The following is a 19,435-nucleotide window of genomic DNA, read 5'->3' as shown; positions in this document are numbered from 1 at the left end:
CCAAAACACCAAACATATACATTAAAAATTCTTGACAATCCTGCCGAATGTTCTGTGAAAATTTATCTTGACCAGAACACATATCTAAAATATTTCGAATTTCTGTTACACTTTCTATTTTTGCTCTATCACTGCTACATTTCTCAAACACAGAATTCAATAAACCACACAATCTTTGATCCCGATTTTCAACAATCTGTTCTTGTAAAGTTTTAAGAAGAAAAACAACATTAACCACTACATTAGCATAGCAGTTGACACAGAACTATTTTCAAACTGAAATCCAACAACATTTTCTTCACAATTCTTTTTCTTCCTGTTTTCAATTACAGTTTCATCTACTTTTTGTCTTTTTGCTACTACCTCACTGCAATTACTCTCATTTCTTCTTTTTCGGCCTACCATACGTTTTTCAAACAGAGGATATTGAGGCAAATGTGGAGCATATTCTCTTCTTAATCTATTGTATTCTTTAACACAATCTAGATCTGCACCAATTTTTGTCTCATCACACTCAATCAAGTACAATCCTGATAAAGTTCTGACTCGGGATAATGCCACATATGCCATACCCTCTTTAAACACAGATCTTCCAATGTTCACTAAAGCATTATCTACACTTAAACCTTGAGATTTATGAATTGTTACTGCATATGCCAAACAAACAGGAAACTGTTTTTGGCGAACATATAAGTCTTTTACAAGCAAAAATCTAGCAGAACAACGACTGATTTGTTGTACTTGCTCAATGCCATCAAATTTTATTTTTAAAAATTCAATTCCATCTCTATTTCCATAATTCACAAAATCAACAACATAACCCATTGCTCCATTTACCAGACCTCTTTCAACATTTAAATTCCTTCTCAAAATGATACGACAATTTAAACACACATTCAGAGTCTTTTCAATACCAGCTGTTTTAGAAATACTTTTCTCTAATGAATCCAATTTAGTTTTCACATTTTCAGACAAAACAATTGTTGCACCTATATGCTCTATTTTATCTATTGCTTCTAGTTTCACAATCTATTCATTTTCTAACTCAAGCAATTTGTTGTTGAAGATGGAACATTCTTGCAGAGTTGGCATCAAACATATCCCAGATTTCTTCTCAGTCATTTTTTAAAAAATATTCTCTGGAAGAATGTTTTCATTTGGACACAAATTTGAAATTAATCGAGCATGTGAAGCTTCTTTCCCAAGCTCGCTTACTTTTCCAATTCTTACATCTTGTAGAATATTTTTATAATCTTCATCCTTTGCCTGTCGCATATTTTGAAGCAGTTCACACCCATGGACCCTTCTCTTGCAACTACTGTAAGTACGACGGCACCAAGCCCAACTCCTCATCCACGAACACCAAACTGAGCTCCGACACTAACCACCTTAAATGCATCCGGCTCAACACCCGCTCAGTCCACAGACACACCATCGACCTTTGGAATCTACTAGACACCATCTCTGCGGACGTCGCCTTCCTAACAGAAACATGGATGAACGCCTCATCAGCCCCAGACATCACCATTGCCATCCCGGACGGCTACAAGATCATCCGTAAGGACCGCATCAATCAAACAGGAGGAGGCATCGCTATTGTTCACAAGAATTCCATCCGAATCACAACCAGCTCAGACGTCAACCTCGCTAGCGCCGAACACCTTCACTTCCAGATCCACACCGACCCCAAGACCACACTCAGAGGCACCCTCCTCTACAGGCCACCAGGACTCCGAGCACAATTCAGTGAAGACATCACTGACTTTATCACCCCACACGCCCTCCCCTCCAAGGACTACATTCTACTGGGAGACCTCAATTATCACCTGGAAAAAAGTAACGACAGAAACACCACCGCCCTTCTGGAAAATCTAGCCAACCTCGGACTCAAACAACTTGTTAATACCCCCACTCACCTTGCAGGTCACACACTCTACCCTATCTTCACCTCCAGCAAACATATCTCCTTCAGTCACACCACAGCTCTCCAGTGGACGGACCACAGCTGCGTTCACTTTATCTACAAAAAAACCACAACCCACAACCATCCTCAACCTACTCTGCGAAGAAACTGGAACAAAATCACCTTTGACCAGATCTCCTCATCACTTCTTCAAAACCCCCCTGCCCACTCATCGAACGCCAACCAAGCAGCCATTACCCTCACTCAATGGCTAACCAACAGTGCCGACAACCTAGCACCCCTGAAAAAACGTCTAATCAAACAAGGCAACAAAAACGCCCCCTGGTTCAACGATGATCTTAAGAAATCCAAGAAACTCTGTCGCTCCCTTGAGAAGGCCTGGAAAAAAGACCCAAACACCAGCACCAGAGACGCCTTCAAAAACGCCACCCGCATACACCACCAACTGATCCGAACTGCCAAGAAAGCCGCTTTCAAAGACCGACTTGACAACAACGCCCACAACAGCAAATAATTATTCAACATCGTCAAAGAATTCACCAACCCCACGGCCAACTCCAATGACATCACTCCCTCTCAAGACCTATGCGACTCCCTAGCTTCGTTCTTCCATGACAAAATCGCGGACATCCACAACAGCTTCGACAACCAACCCGGAGACCAACCCACTCATCCTTCTGACACACCCTCACCCCCCTTGAACATCCCTAATGACTGGAACCCAATCTCCACGGATGATACCATCCGCCTGATGAACTCGATCCACTCAGGATCCCCCTCAGACCCATGCCCATGTGAAATGTCCTCCCACAATGCCTTCAGTTCTGTCTTTTCTTTTTTGGTGAGGTAAGATGTCACTTATCAAGCCACAGCAATAGAATTGTCAGCAACGAACTGAATATACATGTTAGCATTCCACATGGACAAAATCACTGGGTTGTAATCGTTGATGTACTTAGATTCTTCATTTCTTTTCAAATTGTATGTATTTTTGGGAGATTTCCTCGTCACAGTATGTCATAGAGATGACATCAAATTATTTACTCTTCCCTTAGAAATCACCGGTCGTGGAAATGCAAAACGACATTTCGTGTAGTACTTTTCCTTGTTTTTAAATTTTCGACGACAGTACTTTCCACAACGATGAGATTAAAAACGTAAAACTTGTTGCCTTAAACTGTTTTCTTCAGTAGATTTTGGAACATCACATGTTGAATACTCTTCAATGAAACTCATCACTGGTTCATCCGAATCTGATCCAAATTTGGGTGCATCTTTAATCCATAACAGCATATGTATATGAGGAGCTCCTCTCGCTTGATATTCCTTCCTCCAAAAGAAATCCAAAACCTCTCCAAGGGGAGGATTTTTTTTGTTGGTAATAAAAGACATCATAGCTTCAAATCTATGATTAAAATATCTGCAAACATTTACTGGATCCAAAGAACACAGTTCTCCAGGTGTTTTCAATTCTATATTTGGTATGTTTCCATTTGCCTCTCGTAGAAATTCAAGTAAGTCGTCCCATGCATACTCAGCACAGCTAAGAGTGAGGAACCATGTAGGAGTTCCTAAGCTTCTTAGCATACATTTCAATTCTCCATGATGATGGAACCAATACTCATTGGTTCCACGTTGACATGCCATGAGATTGATTAGCTGAGATTCCAAAATACTATCTTGCAGATTAACTTTCTCCATAAAGTCCCTTGCAGAAACATTTTGCAGATGAGCTCCACTTTTCAGTATATGATTAACTGCATAAGAAAGCCCAGACAAATCACTTTCAAACAGTAGATGAAACAAATATGGAATGCATTGACAAAACCTTGGATCTTCAGCATATAATCTTAGAGTCCGGTCTTCAGCTGCAGGAATTTGAACTGGTCGATCATCATATCGTCCACCACGACCTGTTGGAAATAATTGTGGAAAACAACGAGCTTCCAAACTTTCTTCCCATACACTAATAGGACTTCCTTTTTCTGCTTTCATTTGAAACAAGTCAATTGCATTTCCCATTACTTCTTTGGAATGCAAAGAATGAACAGTATAATGTTCATATATTTCTTCACTTCTAGACACATCAACTTTTTCAATTTGACCAACTGAACAATCACTGTCTTCTTCTGTAGCTGTTTCCTCTGCTCCAACACTTACATCTTTGTAGTACTCATTGTTTTTGATCAAATACAACGTTGCCTTTTTGACTTTCCTAACATCCACTAAATCCTGCCAGATTTTCTTACTCTTTGTCGGAACCCCATTAACTAGAATACCTATAGGATCCTCTTCTACTCTTTCTACACCAATTGTATCAATATTTTTCTTTACATCTAGAGGCAAATAAACAACTCTTCCCTTTAATCCTCTCTGTAAATCTGATAGTGGCAATTTCCCTGTTTTAGGCTCCGTGCGAACAATAGCCTGCAAAGGATGGACACATTAAATCAAAATAGATTCATAAGTATTTAAATCCATCAATTCAGAAGGAATATCTATCAACTGAAGATTATTATGAACTGCTCTAGCAGGCATTCTATTTCCATTTAATTTTTTTAAACAATAATTACAAATACGCTGATCAAAACTCAAATCAAAAGAATTCTCCACCAACAAATAACTTACAAAATCCTTCCATTCACTATTATTTTCCAATTCACTTTTTGCATATAAATCAACTAACCTAGTCTGAATCTTATAATGAGTCCGTCGACAACACACACAAGTTAAATTAGGCCTTTCACTTGATTTCACCTTAAACTTGGTCATTTCCTCGTCAAACTTTTCTGTACTTGAAATCTGTCCATTATCTTCCACATTACCATCCATTACTATATCCATTTCTACACTGTCCTCTTTGTTCCCAAAATAACAAAACTCAATTTCTTCACAAATAGTCTTCACATCCACTTCAGATCCATGCAAAAGAGCACTGTTTAACTGTTTAGGCTTAAGTGCTGGACTTTTTGCATAATACAACTTTCTCACTAATTTCCTCACTTTATTATGATGCACTGCTATTATCCTAAAATGATGAAAATCACTCTGACATACTTTTCTAGAAAGACAAGCTAGCGAATGCCCATGCAAACCTGTGCTTTCTCTCACTCTGCAAGGATCTAACTCTTGCAAGATCTTCATTTTTTGTTTGAGACTTTTCTTACTATATGTACGTAAGAAATTTCGAAGCAAATCATAGGGAATCCTGTCGAACACTACAAATACTACTGCACTTCCATGTGTAGAGTGGAGCCTTAGTACGTCTCCCTAAAACTTCATCAGCTAACACCTCTTCTGCATCTCTAGACACAAGTTTTTCTTTTCCATCACACAACCATCTTTCACCTCATATGCTCGACCACTGGTGTCAACTGCATGCATCAAATCATTTTCCTGAAAGTAACTCTCCTCATTGAAAAATGGCTCGGAACTTGAACTATGCATCCATTCACCAGAAAATACTTCACATAAATTACTCTGATTAATAATTCTTTTCCATCTACTGTTCGATTTGAAAACATCAATTGCCTTATTAAATATCCTAATTCTATTGATTACTAAAATAAATAATTTTTTCTTAACTTCAAAAGCCTGATCAACAATCTTCTCTACACTTTTCTTTTTCTTGTAAAAAGCAGTTCTAAGTTTACCTTTCTTATCATTTTTTAGCAAATTTAAAATTACCCTATAGCGAAACATTCGCCTACGGATGTCCCTAAATTGATTTACCCTTTTATTGCTATCCATTCTCTTCTCTCCTGCTCCAATCGAGACATTTTTTGTGGGCCTCTCCTTCCTTTTTAATTTGCTGTCTCTTTCTGAATATTCACATTAGCAATATCATTTCTTTTTGTATGACATATGTTGCGAAGAAAAGACTTAATTGGCTTACCAGAAGCTTTTCTGGTATTTTTTGAAGTAGTTGTTGTAGAGAATTCCATAAATTCTGTTGTTGATGTTCTCCTTTTAAGTATGCTATTTTTGATAATTCTTTGCCTTGAAGGCATTTTTGCTTGCTTTTCAGAAGTTGATTTGAATCTGTTGTTCTGAAAAAAAAACACATGAAAGACCACTATTAGCAAACAACAAAGTAATGACAAAAAGCAAACAATATAAACAATAAATTGCAACATATTTAAGTTTATACAACAGCAACTCAGGGCCTTATTTATGAAGGCCTTGCACCACCAGTGCAACCCATATTAAAAGTGACATACCAGCACCACAAGACAATCATAAATAAGACCCAAATAAAAATACCATTGATTGGCACCAAAAATCGTTTTTTGAATAACATTTAAAAAACACAGGGCAGAACCTATGTACAAGCAGTCGATTTCACTTTTGAAACATCACTGTTTCCCAAAATACAAATCCTTTACCTTGCAAATGTTAATATCAAGCATTATCAAATAGCAGAGCACAAACCAAGAGCAAATAAACTCAGAGCCTTATTTATGAAGGCCTTGCTCCACCAGTGCGTCACTTTCTTTCCATGTTTAAAGTGTTGCACCGGCTGCACAAGGCAATCATAAATTAGACCCAAATATAAATTCCATTGATTTGCCGCCAAAATCGCTTTTTGATTAACATTTAAAAAACACAGGGCAGAACCTATGTACAAGCACAGAATTTCACTTTTGAGACATCACTGTTTCCCAAAATACAAATCCTCTACCTTGCAAATGTTGATATCAAGCATTATCAAATAGCAGAGCACAAACCAAGAGCAAAGAAACTCAAGGCCTTATTTATGAAGACCTTGCACCAGAAAAGCGTCACTTATTACCCATGTATAAAGTGATGCACCGGCTGTACAAGGCAATCATAAATAAGGGCCAAATGAAAATACCATTCATTTGCCCTAAAAATCGTTTTTTGAATAACATTTCAGAAACACTGCTCAGAACCTATGTACAAGCACAGAATTTCACTTTTGAAACATCACTGTTTCCCAAAATACAAATCCTCTATCTTGCAAATATTGATATCAAGCATTATCAAAAAGCCAAAAACAAACCAAAAGCAAATAAACTCAGGGCCTTATTTATGAAGGCCTTGCGCCACCAGTGCGTCACTTATTACCCATGTTTAAAGTGATGCATCGGCTGCACAAGGCAATCATAAATAAAGGCCAAATGAAAATACCAATGAATTTATTTATTTATGAAGGCCTTGCGCCACAAGAGCGTCATTTATTTCCCATCTATAAAGTGATGCACTGGTTGCACAAGGTAATCATAAATTAGACCCAAATATAAATACCATTCATTTGCACCCAAAATCGTTTTTTGAATAACATTTAAGAAACCCTGCGCAGAACCCATGTACACCCACTCAATATCAGCTTTGAAACATCACTGTGTCCCAAAATACAAATCCACTGTCTTGTATATGTTCATAAAAAATATTATCAACAAGCAAATAACAAATCAACAGCCAACAAACTCAGGGCCTTATTTATGAAGGCCTTGCACCAGAAAAGCGTCACTTATTTCACATGTATAAAGTGATGCACCGGCTGCACAAGGCAATTATAAATAAGGGCCAAATGAAAATACCATTAATTTGCCCCAAACATCGTTTTTTGAATAACATTTTAGAAACACTGCTCAGAACCTATTTACAAGCACAGAATTTCCCTTTTGAAACGTCACTGTTTCCCAAAATACAAATCCTATATCTTGCAAATGTTGATATCAAGCATTATCAAAAAGGCAAAAACAAACCAAAAGCAAATAAACTCAGGGCCTTATTTATGAAGGCCTTGCGCCACCAGTGCGTCACTTATTACCCATGTTTAAAGTGATGCATCGGCTGCACAAGGCAATTATAAAAAAGGGCCAAATGAAAATACCAATGAATTGCACCCAAAAATCGTTTTTTGAATAACATTTGAGAAACACTGCGCAGAGTCTATGTACAAACACTCAATATCAGCTTTGAAATATCACTGTGTCCCAAAATACAAATCCACTATCTTGCAAATGTTCATAATAAATATTATCAAAAAGCAAATAACAAATCAACAGCCAACAAACTCTGGGCCTTATTTATGAAGGCCTTGCGCCACAAGAGCGTCACTTGTTTCCCATGTATAAAGTGATGCACCGGTTCCACAAGGCAATCATAAATAGGGGCCAAATGAAAATACCATTCATTTGCACCCAAAATCGTTTTTTGAATAACATTTAAAAAACACTACCCAGAACCTATGTATAAGCACTCAATAAGACTTTTGAAACGTCACTGTTTCCCAAAATACAAATCCTCTATCTTGCAAATGTTGATATCTAGAATTATCAAAAAGTCAAAAACAAACCAAAAGCAAATAACTCACGGCCTTATTTATAAAGGCCTTGCGCCACCAGTGCGTCACTTATTACCCATATTTAAAGTGGTGCATCGGCTGCACAAGGCAATCATAAAAAAGGGCCAAATGAAAATACCAATGAATTGCACCCAAAATCGTTTTTTGAATAACATTTAAGAAACACTGCGCAGAACCTATGTACAACCACTCAATATCAGTTTTGAAACATCACTGTGTCCCAAAATACAAATCCACTATCTTGCATATGTACATAATAAGTATTATCAAAAAGCAAATAACAAATCAAAAGCCAACAAACTCAGGGCCTTATTTATGAAGGCCTTGCGCCACAAGAGCGTCACTTATTTCCCATGTATAAAGTGATGCACCGGTTGCACAAGGCAATCATAAATAAGGGCCAAATGAAAATACCATTCATTTGCACCCAAAATCGTTTTTTGAATAACATTTAAGAAACACTGCCCAGAACCCATGTATAAGCACTCAATATCACTTTTGAAACGTCACTGTTTCCCAAAATACAAATCCTCTACTATGCAAATGTTGATATCAAGCATTGTCAAAAAGCGGAACACAAACCAAAAGCAAACAAACTCAGGGCCTTATTTATGAAGTTCTTGCGCCACCAGTGCGTCACTTATTACCCATGTTTAAAGTGAAGCATCGGCTGCACAAGGCAATCATAAATAAGGGCCAAATGAAAATACCAATGAATTTATTTATTTATGAAGGCCTTGCGCCACAAGAGCGTCATTTATTTCCCATGTATAAAGTGATGCACCGGTTGCACAAGGTAATCATAAATTAGACCCAAATATAAATACCATTCATTTGCACCCAAAATCGTTTTTTGAATAACATTTAAGAAACACTGCGCAGAACCTATGTACAACCACTCAATATCAGCTTTGAAACATCACTGTGTCCCAAAATACAAATCCACTATCTTGCATATGTTCATAAAAAATATTATCAAAAAGCAAATAACAAATCAACAGCCGACAAACTCAGGGCCCTATTTATGAAGGCCTTGCGCCACAAGAGCGTCACTTATTTCCCATGTATAAAGTGATGCACCGGCTCCACAAGGCAATCATAAATAAGGGCCAAATGAAAATACCATTCATTTGCCCCAAAAATCGTTTTTTGAATAGCATTTTAGAAACACTGCTCAGAACCTATGTACAAGCACAGAATTTCACATTTGAAACATCACTGTTTCCCAAAATACAAATCCTCTATCTTGCAAATGTTGATATCAAGCATTATCAAAAAGCCAAAAACAAACCAAAAGCAAATAAACTCAGGGCCTTATTTATGAAGGCCTTCCGCCACCAGTGCGTCACTTATTACCCATGTTTAAAGTGATGCATCAGCTGCACAAGGCAATCATAAAAAAGGGCCAAATGAAAATACCAATGAATTGCACCCAAAATCGTTTTCTCAATAACATTTAAGAAACATTGCGCAGAACCTATGCACAGCCACTCAATATCAGCTTTGAAACATCACTGTGTCCCAAAATACAAATCCACTATCTTGCAAATGTTCATAATAAATATTATCAAAAGGCAAATAACAAATCAACAGCCAACAAACTCTGGGCCTTATTTATGAAGGCCTTGCGCCACAAGAGCGTCACTTATTTCCCATGTATAAAGTGATGCACCAGTTGCATAAGACAATCATAAATAAGGGCCAAATGAAAATACCATTCATTTGCACCCAAAATCGTTTTTTGAATAACATTTAAAAAAAAACTGCCCAGAACCTATGTATAAGCACTCAATATCACTTTTGAAACGTCACTGTTTCCCAAAATACAAATCCTCTATCTTGCAAATGTTGACATCAAGCATTATCAAAAAGCTGAACACAAACCAAGAACAAAGAAATTCAAGGCCTTATTTATGAAGGCCTTGCGCCACAAGAGCGTCATTTATTTCCCATGTTTAAAGTGATGCACCGGCTGCACAAGGCAATCATAAATAAGGGCCAAATGAAAATACCATTGATTTGCACCCAAAATCATTTTTTAAATAACATTTATGAAACACTGCGCAGAACCTATGTACAGGCATTCAATTTCACTACTGAAACTTAACTATCTGCTTCCAAATATTCTCCATAGAGCAAACAAGTCTCTATCTTAATTAATTAAATAATTTCTTACCTTTACAAATGCTTTGGGAGATTGAAAATAGTGTCAGACACACACACCAATTTTTCTTTAGCAGAGCAAAAGGTGTGCACTCAATACACTGAAACCAAGACTGGCATAGAAAATCTCTAACTTTGCATACATATGCCTTATTTCAACTAATCAAAAGTCTTCCCTCACTATTTTCAAACCAACACCCTTCTCCCTCTCAGATCGTTCTATCTGTTACCATAGCAACTCCCTCCTAACTGAACTCTCAGGTTCAAAATTTTATTGTACAGTGTTGCAAATTAACTCAGCAAGGATGTTTGACCTCTCAATACACCAGCTTATCCAGGGCATTATTGCTTTTAGTGACATTTTCTTAACCATTCAAATTGTTTCTTTCACACAACACAACCATGCACCCTAACTTTCAGTTTTCAACTCTCTGAATCCACCAATCATTGCTTGTGATTCAAGAGCAGGGAAACTCCACAATTTCTTTTTTGTAAACTCCTACAGTTCCAACTGCCATTGTATTCCCACACTTCATCTGACTGCACCAGAACCTTCTCACATCATGTATTCTGTATGGATTATTGGACATAGCTACATCCACTGGGCTGAAAGGTATGCAGCAAGCAGAAATTATCACAACCTTGATTTATCAAATCTGGAAATCAAGTGGATTGGCCAGAGAGGATTGAGATTTCATCAATTGATACCATTGGTGAAAACCTTTTTGCATCTGCCAAGCCCTAACCTCTTAATAGTGCACTGTTGTGGAAATGATTTGGGCACTATGACTGGGGTTGGTCTGGAAATGCTCTTAAAGGACACCTTTGATCAATTTATGACACTTTTTCCACAAACTGCCTTGGTATATTCAAATATATGTCAAAGACAGAAATGGAACTGGTCCAACCAATTTTGTCCACAATTTGAGAAAGCACGGAAACATGTGAATAAATCTGTTTCTGCTTACATGAGAGACTGTGGAATGGGTTCAATATACAATAACAACTTGCGTTACAACATGCAAGACATCTACAGATGAGATGGTGTGCACTTCTCAGATGAGGAAAATAGAATATTCCTCCTGAATTTAAGACTGTGCATTGGAACCTAACTCAACCACAGAACCCAAAAGCTCTTTTCAGAGCTACCCTACCTCTGATCATTCAAAACGTTTATCTTTTTCTAACTTTTTTCACTATTTTTCACCAAGTACGCTTCCCGGTACGCTTACCGCATACCGGGCGCATCCCCCGCGGAAAATTAAATAATTTTTTTTTTTACCTTTATGAGCCTCCTAAGCCCCCCTCAGAAAACCTAGAGGGTCAAGAAGTCTCTACCGTGCCCCCTTCTAGCCATACCGAACATTGTTTGCCCTCCATCTTGTGTCTCAATTGTACCAAAACACAAAATGGAGGACTCCCGTTACACTGCCGGTGCGCGTACCGGAGCGCGTACCGGTAAGCACTCCATAAAAAAAGGTGGGAAAGTAATTTTCAGAAAAACCACTGGAGACACTTTCATCAAATATAGAATAGGCCCTACTACATAGCAGTCCCTACCATTTGCCCACATTTGGTGGAATTCCATTGAGACATTTAGGCTACAGGCCTATCTAAATATCCTGAGGTAAATTACATTTCAAAAACACATATGAAGTGTTAGAATTTACAACCAATTAAAAAGTTTCTTTCATTTTCTACGATTTTATCCTGACATTTGATTGGTTATGTACAAGAATATATATAAAAGAAGAGAGGGAAACATAGCCATTTTGACTACTGCTTCCTGAAGTACATTTGAAAAGAAATAACACTGACAACTTCAACTGCTTTCTCAAAGGTAAGTTGTTATTTTGGAAAGTGAAGTATGTTGTGCACTTTAAGCTAATTTGAGAAAAAAATATTCTGTTAGTTTTATACTATCCCTCTGTAATAGTTATAGATTGAGATAGACTTCTCTGTATTAGTTATGGATTGAGTTAGGCTTCTCTGGTATAATTATGAATTTACTTAGGCTTCATCACATGCACTTTTTAATAGTTCTACTTCCTGCCTGAAACCATACCCTGCCCAAAAATTACTTCACTGTTAAAAACTCAAAAGTACCTGTCTAAACTTAAACCCAACAGTACCCTAACTCTACTAATATAGTTAATTTTTATGTAATTTTCAGAAAGAAAATGGAAGGAGAAAAACAAGCAAATGTTACTTCTATCGAAGTAAAGGTGGAAAATCCAGAAGAGCAAAAAGATAAAGTTGATTTCATGGATGACTCTTTGGACCAACAGTTAATAGAATGTTTGGAACAAATGGAATCACGTACTTATAATTATGAGGATATACCGGACAATATTATGTTACAAGTTTTATTAAATTATGAAAAAGTATCAGAGGAATACATTTATATTTAATAATTTTAAATTGTTTGAGACAATATTCATTTTTATATGTAATTCATCAAGTATTACCAAAATAATTATATTATAAAATGAGACTTATAGTATACTGTGCAACTTTTTTTCTGTTACATAGTAAGTTTACTCATAGTTACTACCTTTCTCCCACTATAATATCTCCTATGTGTATTTTACACCTCTTTTTCATCATAAGGGATCAGGATAGACTACCCATGATCCCCTAGGACTTCTCAGGGAGTGCTTAAAAGATCTGTTTCTGCTTTCCTGACAGACTATGTTATGGATTCCATATACCACAATAACTTCGATAACAACATGCAAGATATCTACAGAGGAGATGGTGTACATTACATTTAAGTCTCTGCATTGGTACCTACATGTGGGTACTTAAATAAAATAAAAAAACAACAAAAAAAACAATTAATAAACATACAATTTTTTAAAGAGATTTTTTTTCCCATAGTACGCTTCCCCGTGAGCATACCGGGCGCTTCCCCCGCGAAAATCGAAAAAAAAAAAAATGTTGAGACCCCGCAGGGCCCTTTAATGGCCCCCACATCAAACCCAGGGGGACAGGGGATGTCTACTCTGCCCCCTTATGGTCATTTCCCCCTTTGTTTTGGCCACCTCTCATGTCTCGATCCTACCGAGACACAAGATGGCGGCCGCTTCGGACTGTTTAGAATGTTTACAGACACCCGAGAGCCAATCAGCTTTCCGTGCGCAAGTCGCGTGGCGCGCCCGGTGCGCGCACCGGAGCGCGCCTATAGATATATATATTTTTTTGAACCTAAATTACTCAAAATCCACTGGAGCACATATCTTGAGACATAGCAAAGGCACGTCAGGCAACCAGTCCCTACAATTTTGCAAAGTTTGGTGTAAACCCATTCAGCCGTTCAGGCTAAAAGTGAAATCGACCGCACCTATTGAAATTAACATGGGGAAAACGCGTTTTGGGACCCCCCTTTTATCTCGGCCCCCGCTTGATGAATCCCCCCCAAACTTTCAGGGGAGGACCGGGGCGTCGCGAGGCCATTATAAGGAAATTTTCAGGCAGATTCGTCAACCGGCGCAAAAGTTATTCCAAATAGAATTTTGAGATTTAACATTGAAAAAAATCCTAACTATAACTACCTACTGGCGGTCGCCAGTAGGTATTTATAGTTAGGATTTTTTCTCTATGGGACTTTTGAAAATTCTATGTCTAATAACTTTGGCGTTTGTGGATGGAATCGGATGAAATTTTCGGGAAAATGGCACATTTTGTTTCTGTGCAGCCCCTGAAAATTTGGGGGGGTTTTGTCAAGGGGGAGCCGAGAAAAAAGGGGGGTCCCAAAACGCTTTTTTCCATGTTAATTTCCATAGGGCGGTTGGCCTCACTTTTAGCTCGAACGGCTGAATGGATTTCCACGAAACTTGGCAAAATTGTAGGGACTGTTAGCCCGATGTGCCTTTGCTGGGTCTCAATATATGTGCTCCAGTGGATTTTGAGAAATTAACGTTTTAAAAAACAGATATATCTGTGACAGCGTCCTGGATAGCACTCCAGATCGCGTACTTTTCATGTAACGGAGCTTTGCGAAGCGAAGCAGATTGGCTCTCCGGTGTCTGTCAACATTCTAAGCAGTCCGGAGCAGCCGCCATCTTGTCTCTCGGTAGGATCGAGAGACAAGAGGAGGAGAAAAACGAAGGGGGAATTTAATGAAAGGGGGCAAGGTAGACCCCTCTTGACCCCCTAGGAATGATGTTGGGGTTATTAAAGGGTCCCGTGGGGAAAATAAATATTTTTTTATTTTTCTCGGTAGAAGCGCTTCCCGGTTCGCGAACCGGGCCGCAAACTGGTAGCGAAACGGGAATTCGCCATTTTGTGTTTCGGTTTAATTAAATTACAGGGTATAAGGGGGTACAGGAGACGTATCCTGACCCCTTATGTTTTCTGAGGGTGGCTGAGGAGGCTCATATATGTTGATACATGTCTTCCAGCGGCTGTGCGTGAGCGTTTTTTTTTTTGCTGCGTGACTGTTAACGTTCGATTCGATGGAAATCAGGAACTGTTGACCGCCATTTTGTCAATGCGAGTAAATATTTTGTTAAAAATAATTGTTATAAATTAATCCTTGGGGGGCGTGGCTTGCGCCCGAGGAGGATGGCGGCTCCCGTGTGAGCGCTCCAGGTCGCCGAGGAGGTTCGCTGTTTTTTACCTTCTCCCGGCGCCTGCAAACTCCGCAGTCCTTCATCGGAATCTAAGGACAGCATCGCGCTTCCAAATGCGCTAACATTTGAACGCCGGAACGCCCGTCTTCTTTCATTTCTCGGCGGACGCGGTCTCCTGTCAGCCGCGCCCGCCATTTTGAATGCCGGTGCCGAGCGCTACAGAACAGCTGACTGCAGGGAGCGCCTGTCAAGCGAGGAGCCTTCCCTCATGGAAATCCTTATAATGAGTGTTTCTCATCAGGTCAGCAACCCATCTGCAAGTGTCTGAAAACGTCGCTATTTTGCCATATTTACGCGCATTTTCCTCTGTTATCATATTGGCGGCCATTTTGCACACCTCAGCTTTCCTCACACAACTTTAGCACGAGCGCAATTTTGGCATATTCTCCACTTTCAGCGCTGCAATTCTCTCCACTTCCCTGCTTCTATTCATCTACAACTGCTGGCGCTTCTACACAACAAGTTGGCGCATTTGACTCTATGCCTGCTGCTTTCGCCTGAAGGAACTTTTATGCTTTTTATTGTCCCAATTATCAGCATCTCACTCTCATGTTGATTCTCTGCCTCATCCATTATGGGATATTCCCTCCAAACAAATACTTGAAGGCTGCTCTATGAATCTTCTGAGTTTCTGGCTCAAGGCAGTATCTCCTCCTTTCCCTTTTATTCTTCTTAGAGCCTGTAGATCTTGCCTTCTTCAAATGTTCCTGATCAATCTCTGAGACATCCACAGCTGCGTAGTGATTACTACTGGACCTTCTTCCTTGTCAACAATATTTCTTCTGTATGGAAAAAAGGGTCATTCCTCGAACTCTCAAGGCTCCACGTCGGGTTTTTATTAAAAACTCGAAAGTCTTCTCAGCGTTGGCGCACCTTGAGGCCTCTCAAGCGCTCGCTACCCAGATGTCACAGTCCAGCACAGAACGACCCACCCAACCACCAGGGAAAGTGACCACAAAACGCCAAAAAAAAGACCCCCCATCACCAACTGGGTCTACCTCGGCTGTCTCCATGGAGCTATTACTAGAAGAGATTCGCGCTCTCAAGCCATTTATGGAAGAGACTAATTCCAAACTGCAAGTTCTTACTGATAATTGGTCTCAGATGGAGGCTAGGGTGACCACCGTAGAACATTCTCTCACATCTCTTCAAGAGTCGTCATCCAAGATGACACACATGCAATCTCAGATCTCCTCACTCCAAAAGCAAGTTGAAGAATTGGAGAACCGGAACAGGCGCAATAACCTTCGACTCTACGGCCTGGCGGAGAATAGTGAGGGGACTGACCCCATTGCCTTTTTCAAATCATTTCTACCCAAGCTTCTTCATTTGCCTGAAGGCACAACGCTCAACATCCAGCGTGCACATAGGCTGGGTCGTTTACCATCTACTCCCTCCTCCTCTTCACGGCCAAGAGGTGTCATCATGTACTTTTTGGAATATACTGACCTCCTCAAAGTCATTTCAGCGGCTCGTGCCTCACCTCGTTTGCAATGGTCAGGTTCCAATCTCTTCTTTGCGCAGGACTACGCCAGGGCCACAGCCAGTCGCCGCAAGGCCTTCCTGGATATGCGACCAGAACTCCGTGCCATTGGAGCCAGATATGGCCTCTTCCATCCTTGTTTGTTTCGAGTAACTTACAACAACAAGACGACGACTTACGAGGATCCTGTTCGTCTCCGAAGCTTCTTGAATGCAACACAAGCATCTGATATGGACTTCTCCAGTTCTTCTTCGGCATTTCCTCCATGATTTATGCATGACCTAGATTTGATGCTTTATTTCACCTATGTGTTGTATGCTCGTTGCAGACTGCGTTCATGTTTCTCTTCGTTGCGTTCCTAGCACCTTCAATTTCTATGTTCCTTTCGTCGCTCTTCCCTCTCTCTCTTGCATCCCGTTTGGATGACTACGCCATGATTCCTGAGTGGCGTACTATGGAAATTTCCATTAATATGCATGCTTATCGTACATAGTTCAATGTATCATTGTTTGTTTTTTCCATGTTCTTAATGATTCTAGTTTCCCTGGTTTCCCCATTATTCTTCGTCATTTTTATGGTACTCTTGTTCGTTACCTGATACTGCTCGCTATCATTTCTTTACACACCTTTTTTGTTAGTTATCATTGTTCTGTTATCATTTTCTTTCATTCCTTTCACTCACTAACGTCCTTCCTCCCTTTCCCTTTCAGGTTTCACAATTTGTATGGCGTCCTCCCCCCGACCTGTTGGTTTGCTTGCATTGGACCCCTGCTTCCTCTGCCGGCGCTCCCCCCTCATCCACTTCCTCACGTATCCTCCCCCTGGTGATCAACCCTCCCCACCTTTACCCTTCGTAAGTATGTTTTCCCTCTCTTCCCAATTGTTCACTCTCCTTCTTGTATCTTTTTCACTTTTAAGCTTCTCAATTTCCCTTCATTTACAGGTGTCTCTCTCTCTTGCCTTTCGAGTTCTTCTCTATTTTTGTCTTCTTTCTACCACTTTAATCATTTTTCGGACTACCTTCTCACCTTTTCTATATCGATCGCTTTTATTCTCTTTTCCCTCACTCTATTTCCTCTTTCCTTTTCCTTTTACTCAATGTCACACTGCACTGACTTTTATTGACTTCCTAATTCTCCTTGGCTTTTTTATTCCTCTGGGTTACTTCTATACTTCCTTTTCCTCCTCTCTTTTATTTCTTTTCTCTGATATGATATGTCTCTGAAGATAATCACATGGAATGTTAAGGGCGTCAATTCCCCTATCAAACGACAAAGAATTTTATCACATCTTTCTCGTTTGAATGTGGACATTGCTTTTTTGCAAGAAACTCATTTAACTGCTGAAGAATCTGTCAAATTGAGGAGAAGTTGGGTAGGTGATGTCTATTACTCTCCTGGGGATGGTAATGTTCCAATTTCTCTCCTAAATGTTTATGCCCCTACTACTGGTGACCCCACTTTCTGGCACTCATTTTCCCAGCACATTACCATATTTATTGATGATAATTTTATACTGGCGGGAGACTGCAATCAACCCCTAGATCCCTTCCTAGATAGGAACTCCAAAGCACATTTCATCCCTAACAAGTCCCACAAATCCTTCTCCCGAGCTATTTCCCAGCACAAGCTCACTGATGCTTGGCGTCTATGTAATCCGGACCTCCAAGAATTCACTTTCTATTCACCATGTCATCATTCCCAATCCCGAATTGATTACATCTTTGTTACCCACAATATCGCCCAAACTCTCGCCAATGCAGAAATTGGCCCAATTCTACTCTCTGACCATGCCCCCACACTAGCTCAATTGGACATCTTACCCAAATCTGTAGGCCCCAAACGTTGGCGTTTCAATAACTCTCTCCTCTTAGACCCTAAATTTGCCACCTCGTTCACCTCCTTCTCTCATGAATTTTTCTCCCTAAATGATAACTCCCCTGTCCCCAAACACACCATTTGGGATGCCTATAAAGCAGCAGCAAGAGATTTCATCATTGGCTTTGTTGCTAAAAAACGTAGAGCTGCTCGTGATTATACCAAGGCTATCCTTCTCGATATTAAGAAATTGGAGCATTCTTATTTTACTTCTCGCTCACAGCAAACTTTAACCGCCTTGGTCAATGCTAAAATGAAATTCAACAAAAAGTCAACGGATGATGCGTCATTGTACTTACTAAAATCTAGTGCCAAGTTCTACGGAGGCAAAAATAAGGCTGGGAAAATTTTAGCCAATTATCTAAAGGTGAAAGACAACAAATTAAACATTGAATCAGTCTATGACGTTAATTCAAACCTCAAACACACTGACACAGAAATTCTTGCAGAATTTTCTACCTTTTACAAGACCTTATACTCATCTGAAACTCAACCTTCTTCCCACTCCCTAGACATATTTTTCTCCTCTATTCATAAACCTTCTCATTTTCCACTAGACCTTTCTCACTTAGAAACTAACATATCCCAACAAGAACTACTCAAGGCACTTCAAACTCTCCAAAAAGACAAAGCCCCCGGACCAGATGGCTTCACAGTAGAATTTTTTCTCCACTTCTCAAAACTCCTTATTCCCAGACTCCACTCCCTTATTGGCACCTTCCTTTCCTTGGGATCCTCCTCAGGCTCTTTTTCAGACGCTCATATTTGCCTTATACCCAAAGAGGGGAAAGATCCTCAACATTGCAAAAATTATAGGCCGATCTCTTTAGTTAATATTGACTACAAAATGTTTGCAAAATCTCTTGCGGCACGCCTAGACCTTCTTCTTCCAGACCTCCTGGGGGAGGAACAGTCGGGCTTTGTCAAAGGCCGTTTTATAACTGATAATACCAGACTCCTCTTTAACATCCTTTCTAAATCTCGCCCTTTAACTCATCCTCTTGCGGCTATTGTTCTGGA

General features: G+C 39.5%; 1 protein-coding gene across 1 annotated transcript in view; it reads right to left on the bottom strand.

Annotated features, from left to right (window-relative positions):
• Positions 1–3,073: 3,073 nt before the first annotated feature.
• The window catches only part of LOC147689844 (uncharacterized), a 31,149-nt gene continuing 14,787 nt past the window's right edge, over positions 3,074–19,435 (bottom strand). The window contains 1 exon segment of the mRNA XM_086939442.1: positions 3,074–4,586. Within this exon segment, the coding sequence (XP_086795568.1) occupies positions 3,074–4,586 (1,513 nt within the window).

Source organism: Lissotriton vulgaris, chromosome 9 (genome assembly GCF_964263255.1).
Source record: "Lissotriton vulgaris chromosome 9, aLisVul1.2, whole genome shotgun sequence".
NCBI lineage: Eukaryota > Metazoa > Chordata > Amphibia > Caudata > Salamandridae > Lissotriton > Lissotriton vulgaris.
The sequence above is the reverse complement of the archived record's forward strand: the minus strand, read 5'-3'. Positions and strand labels throughout refer to the sequence as shown.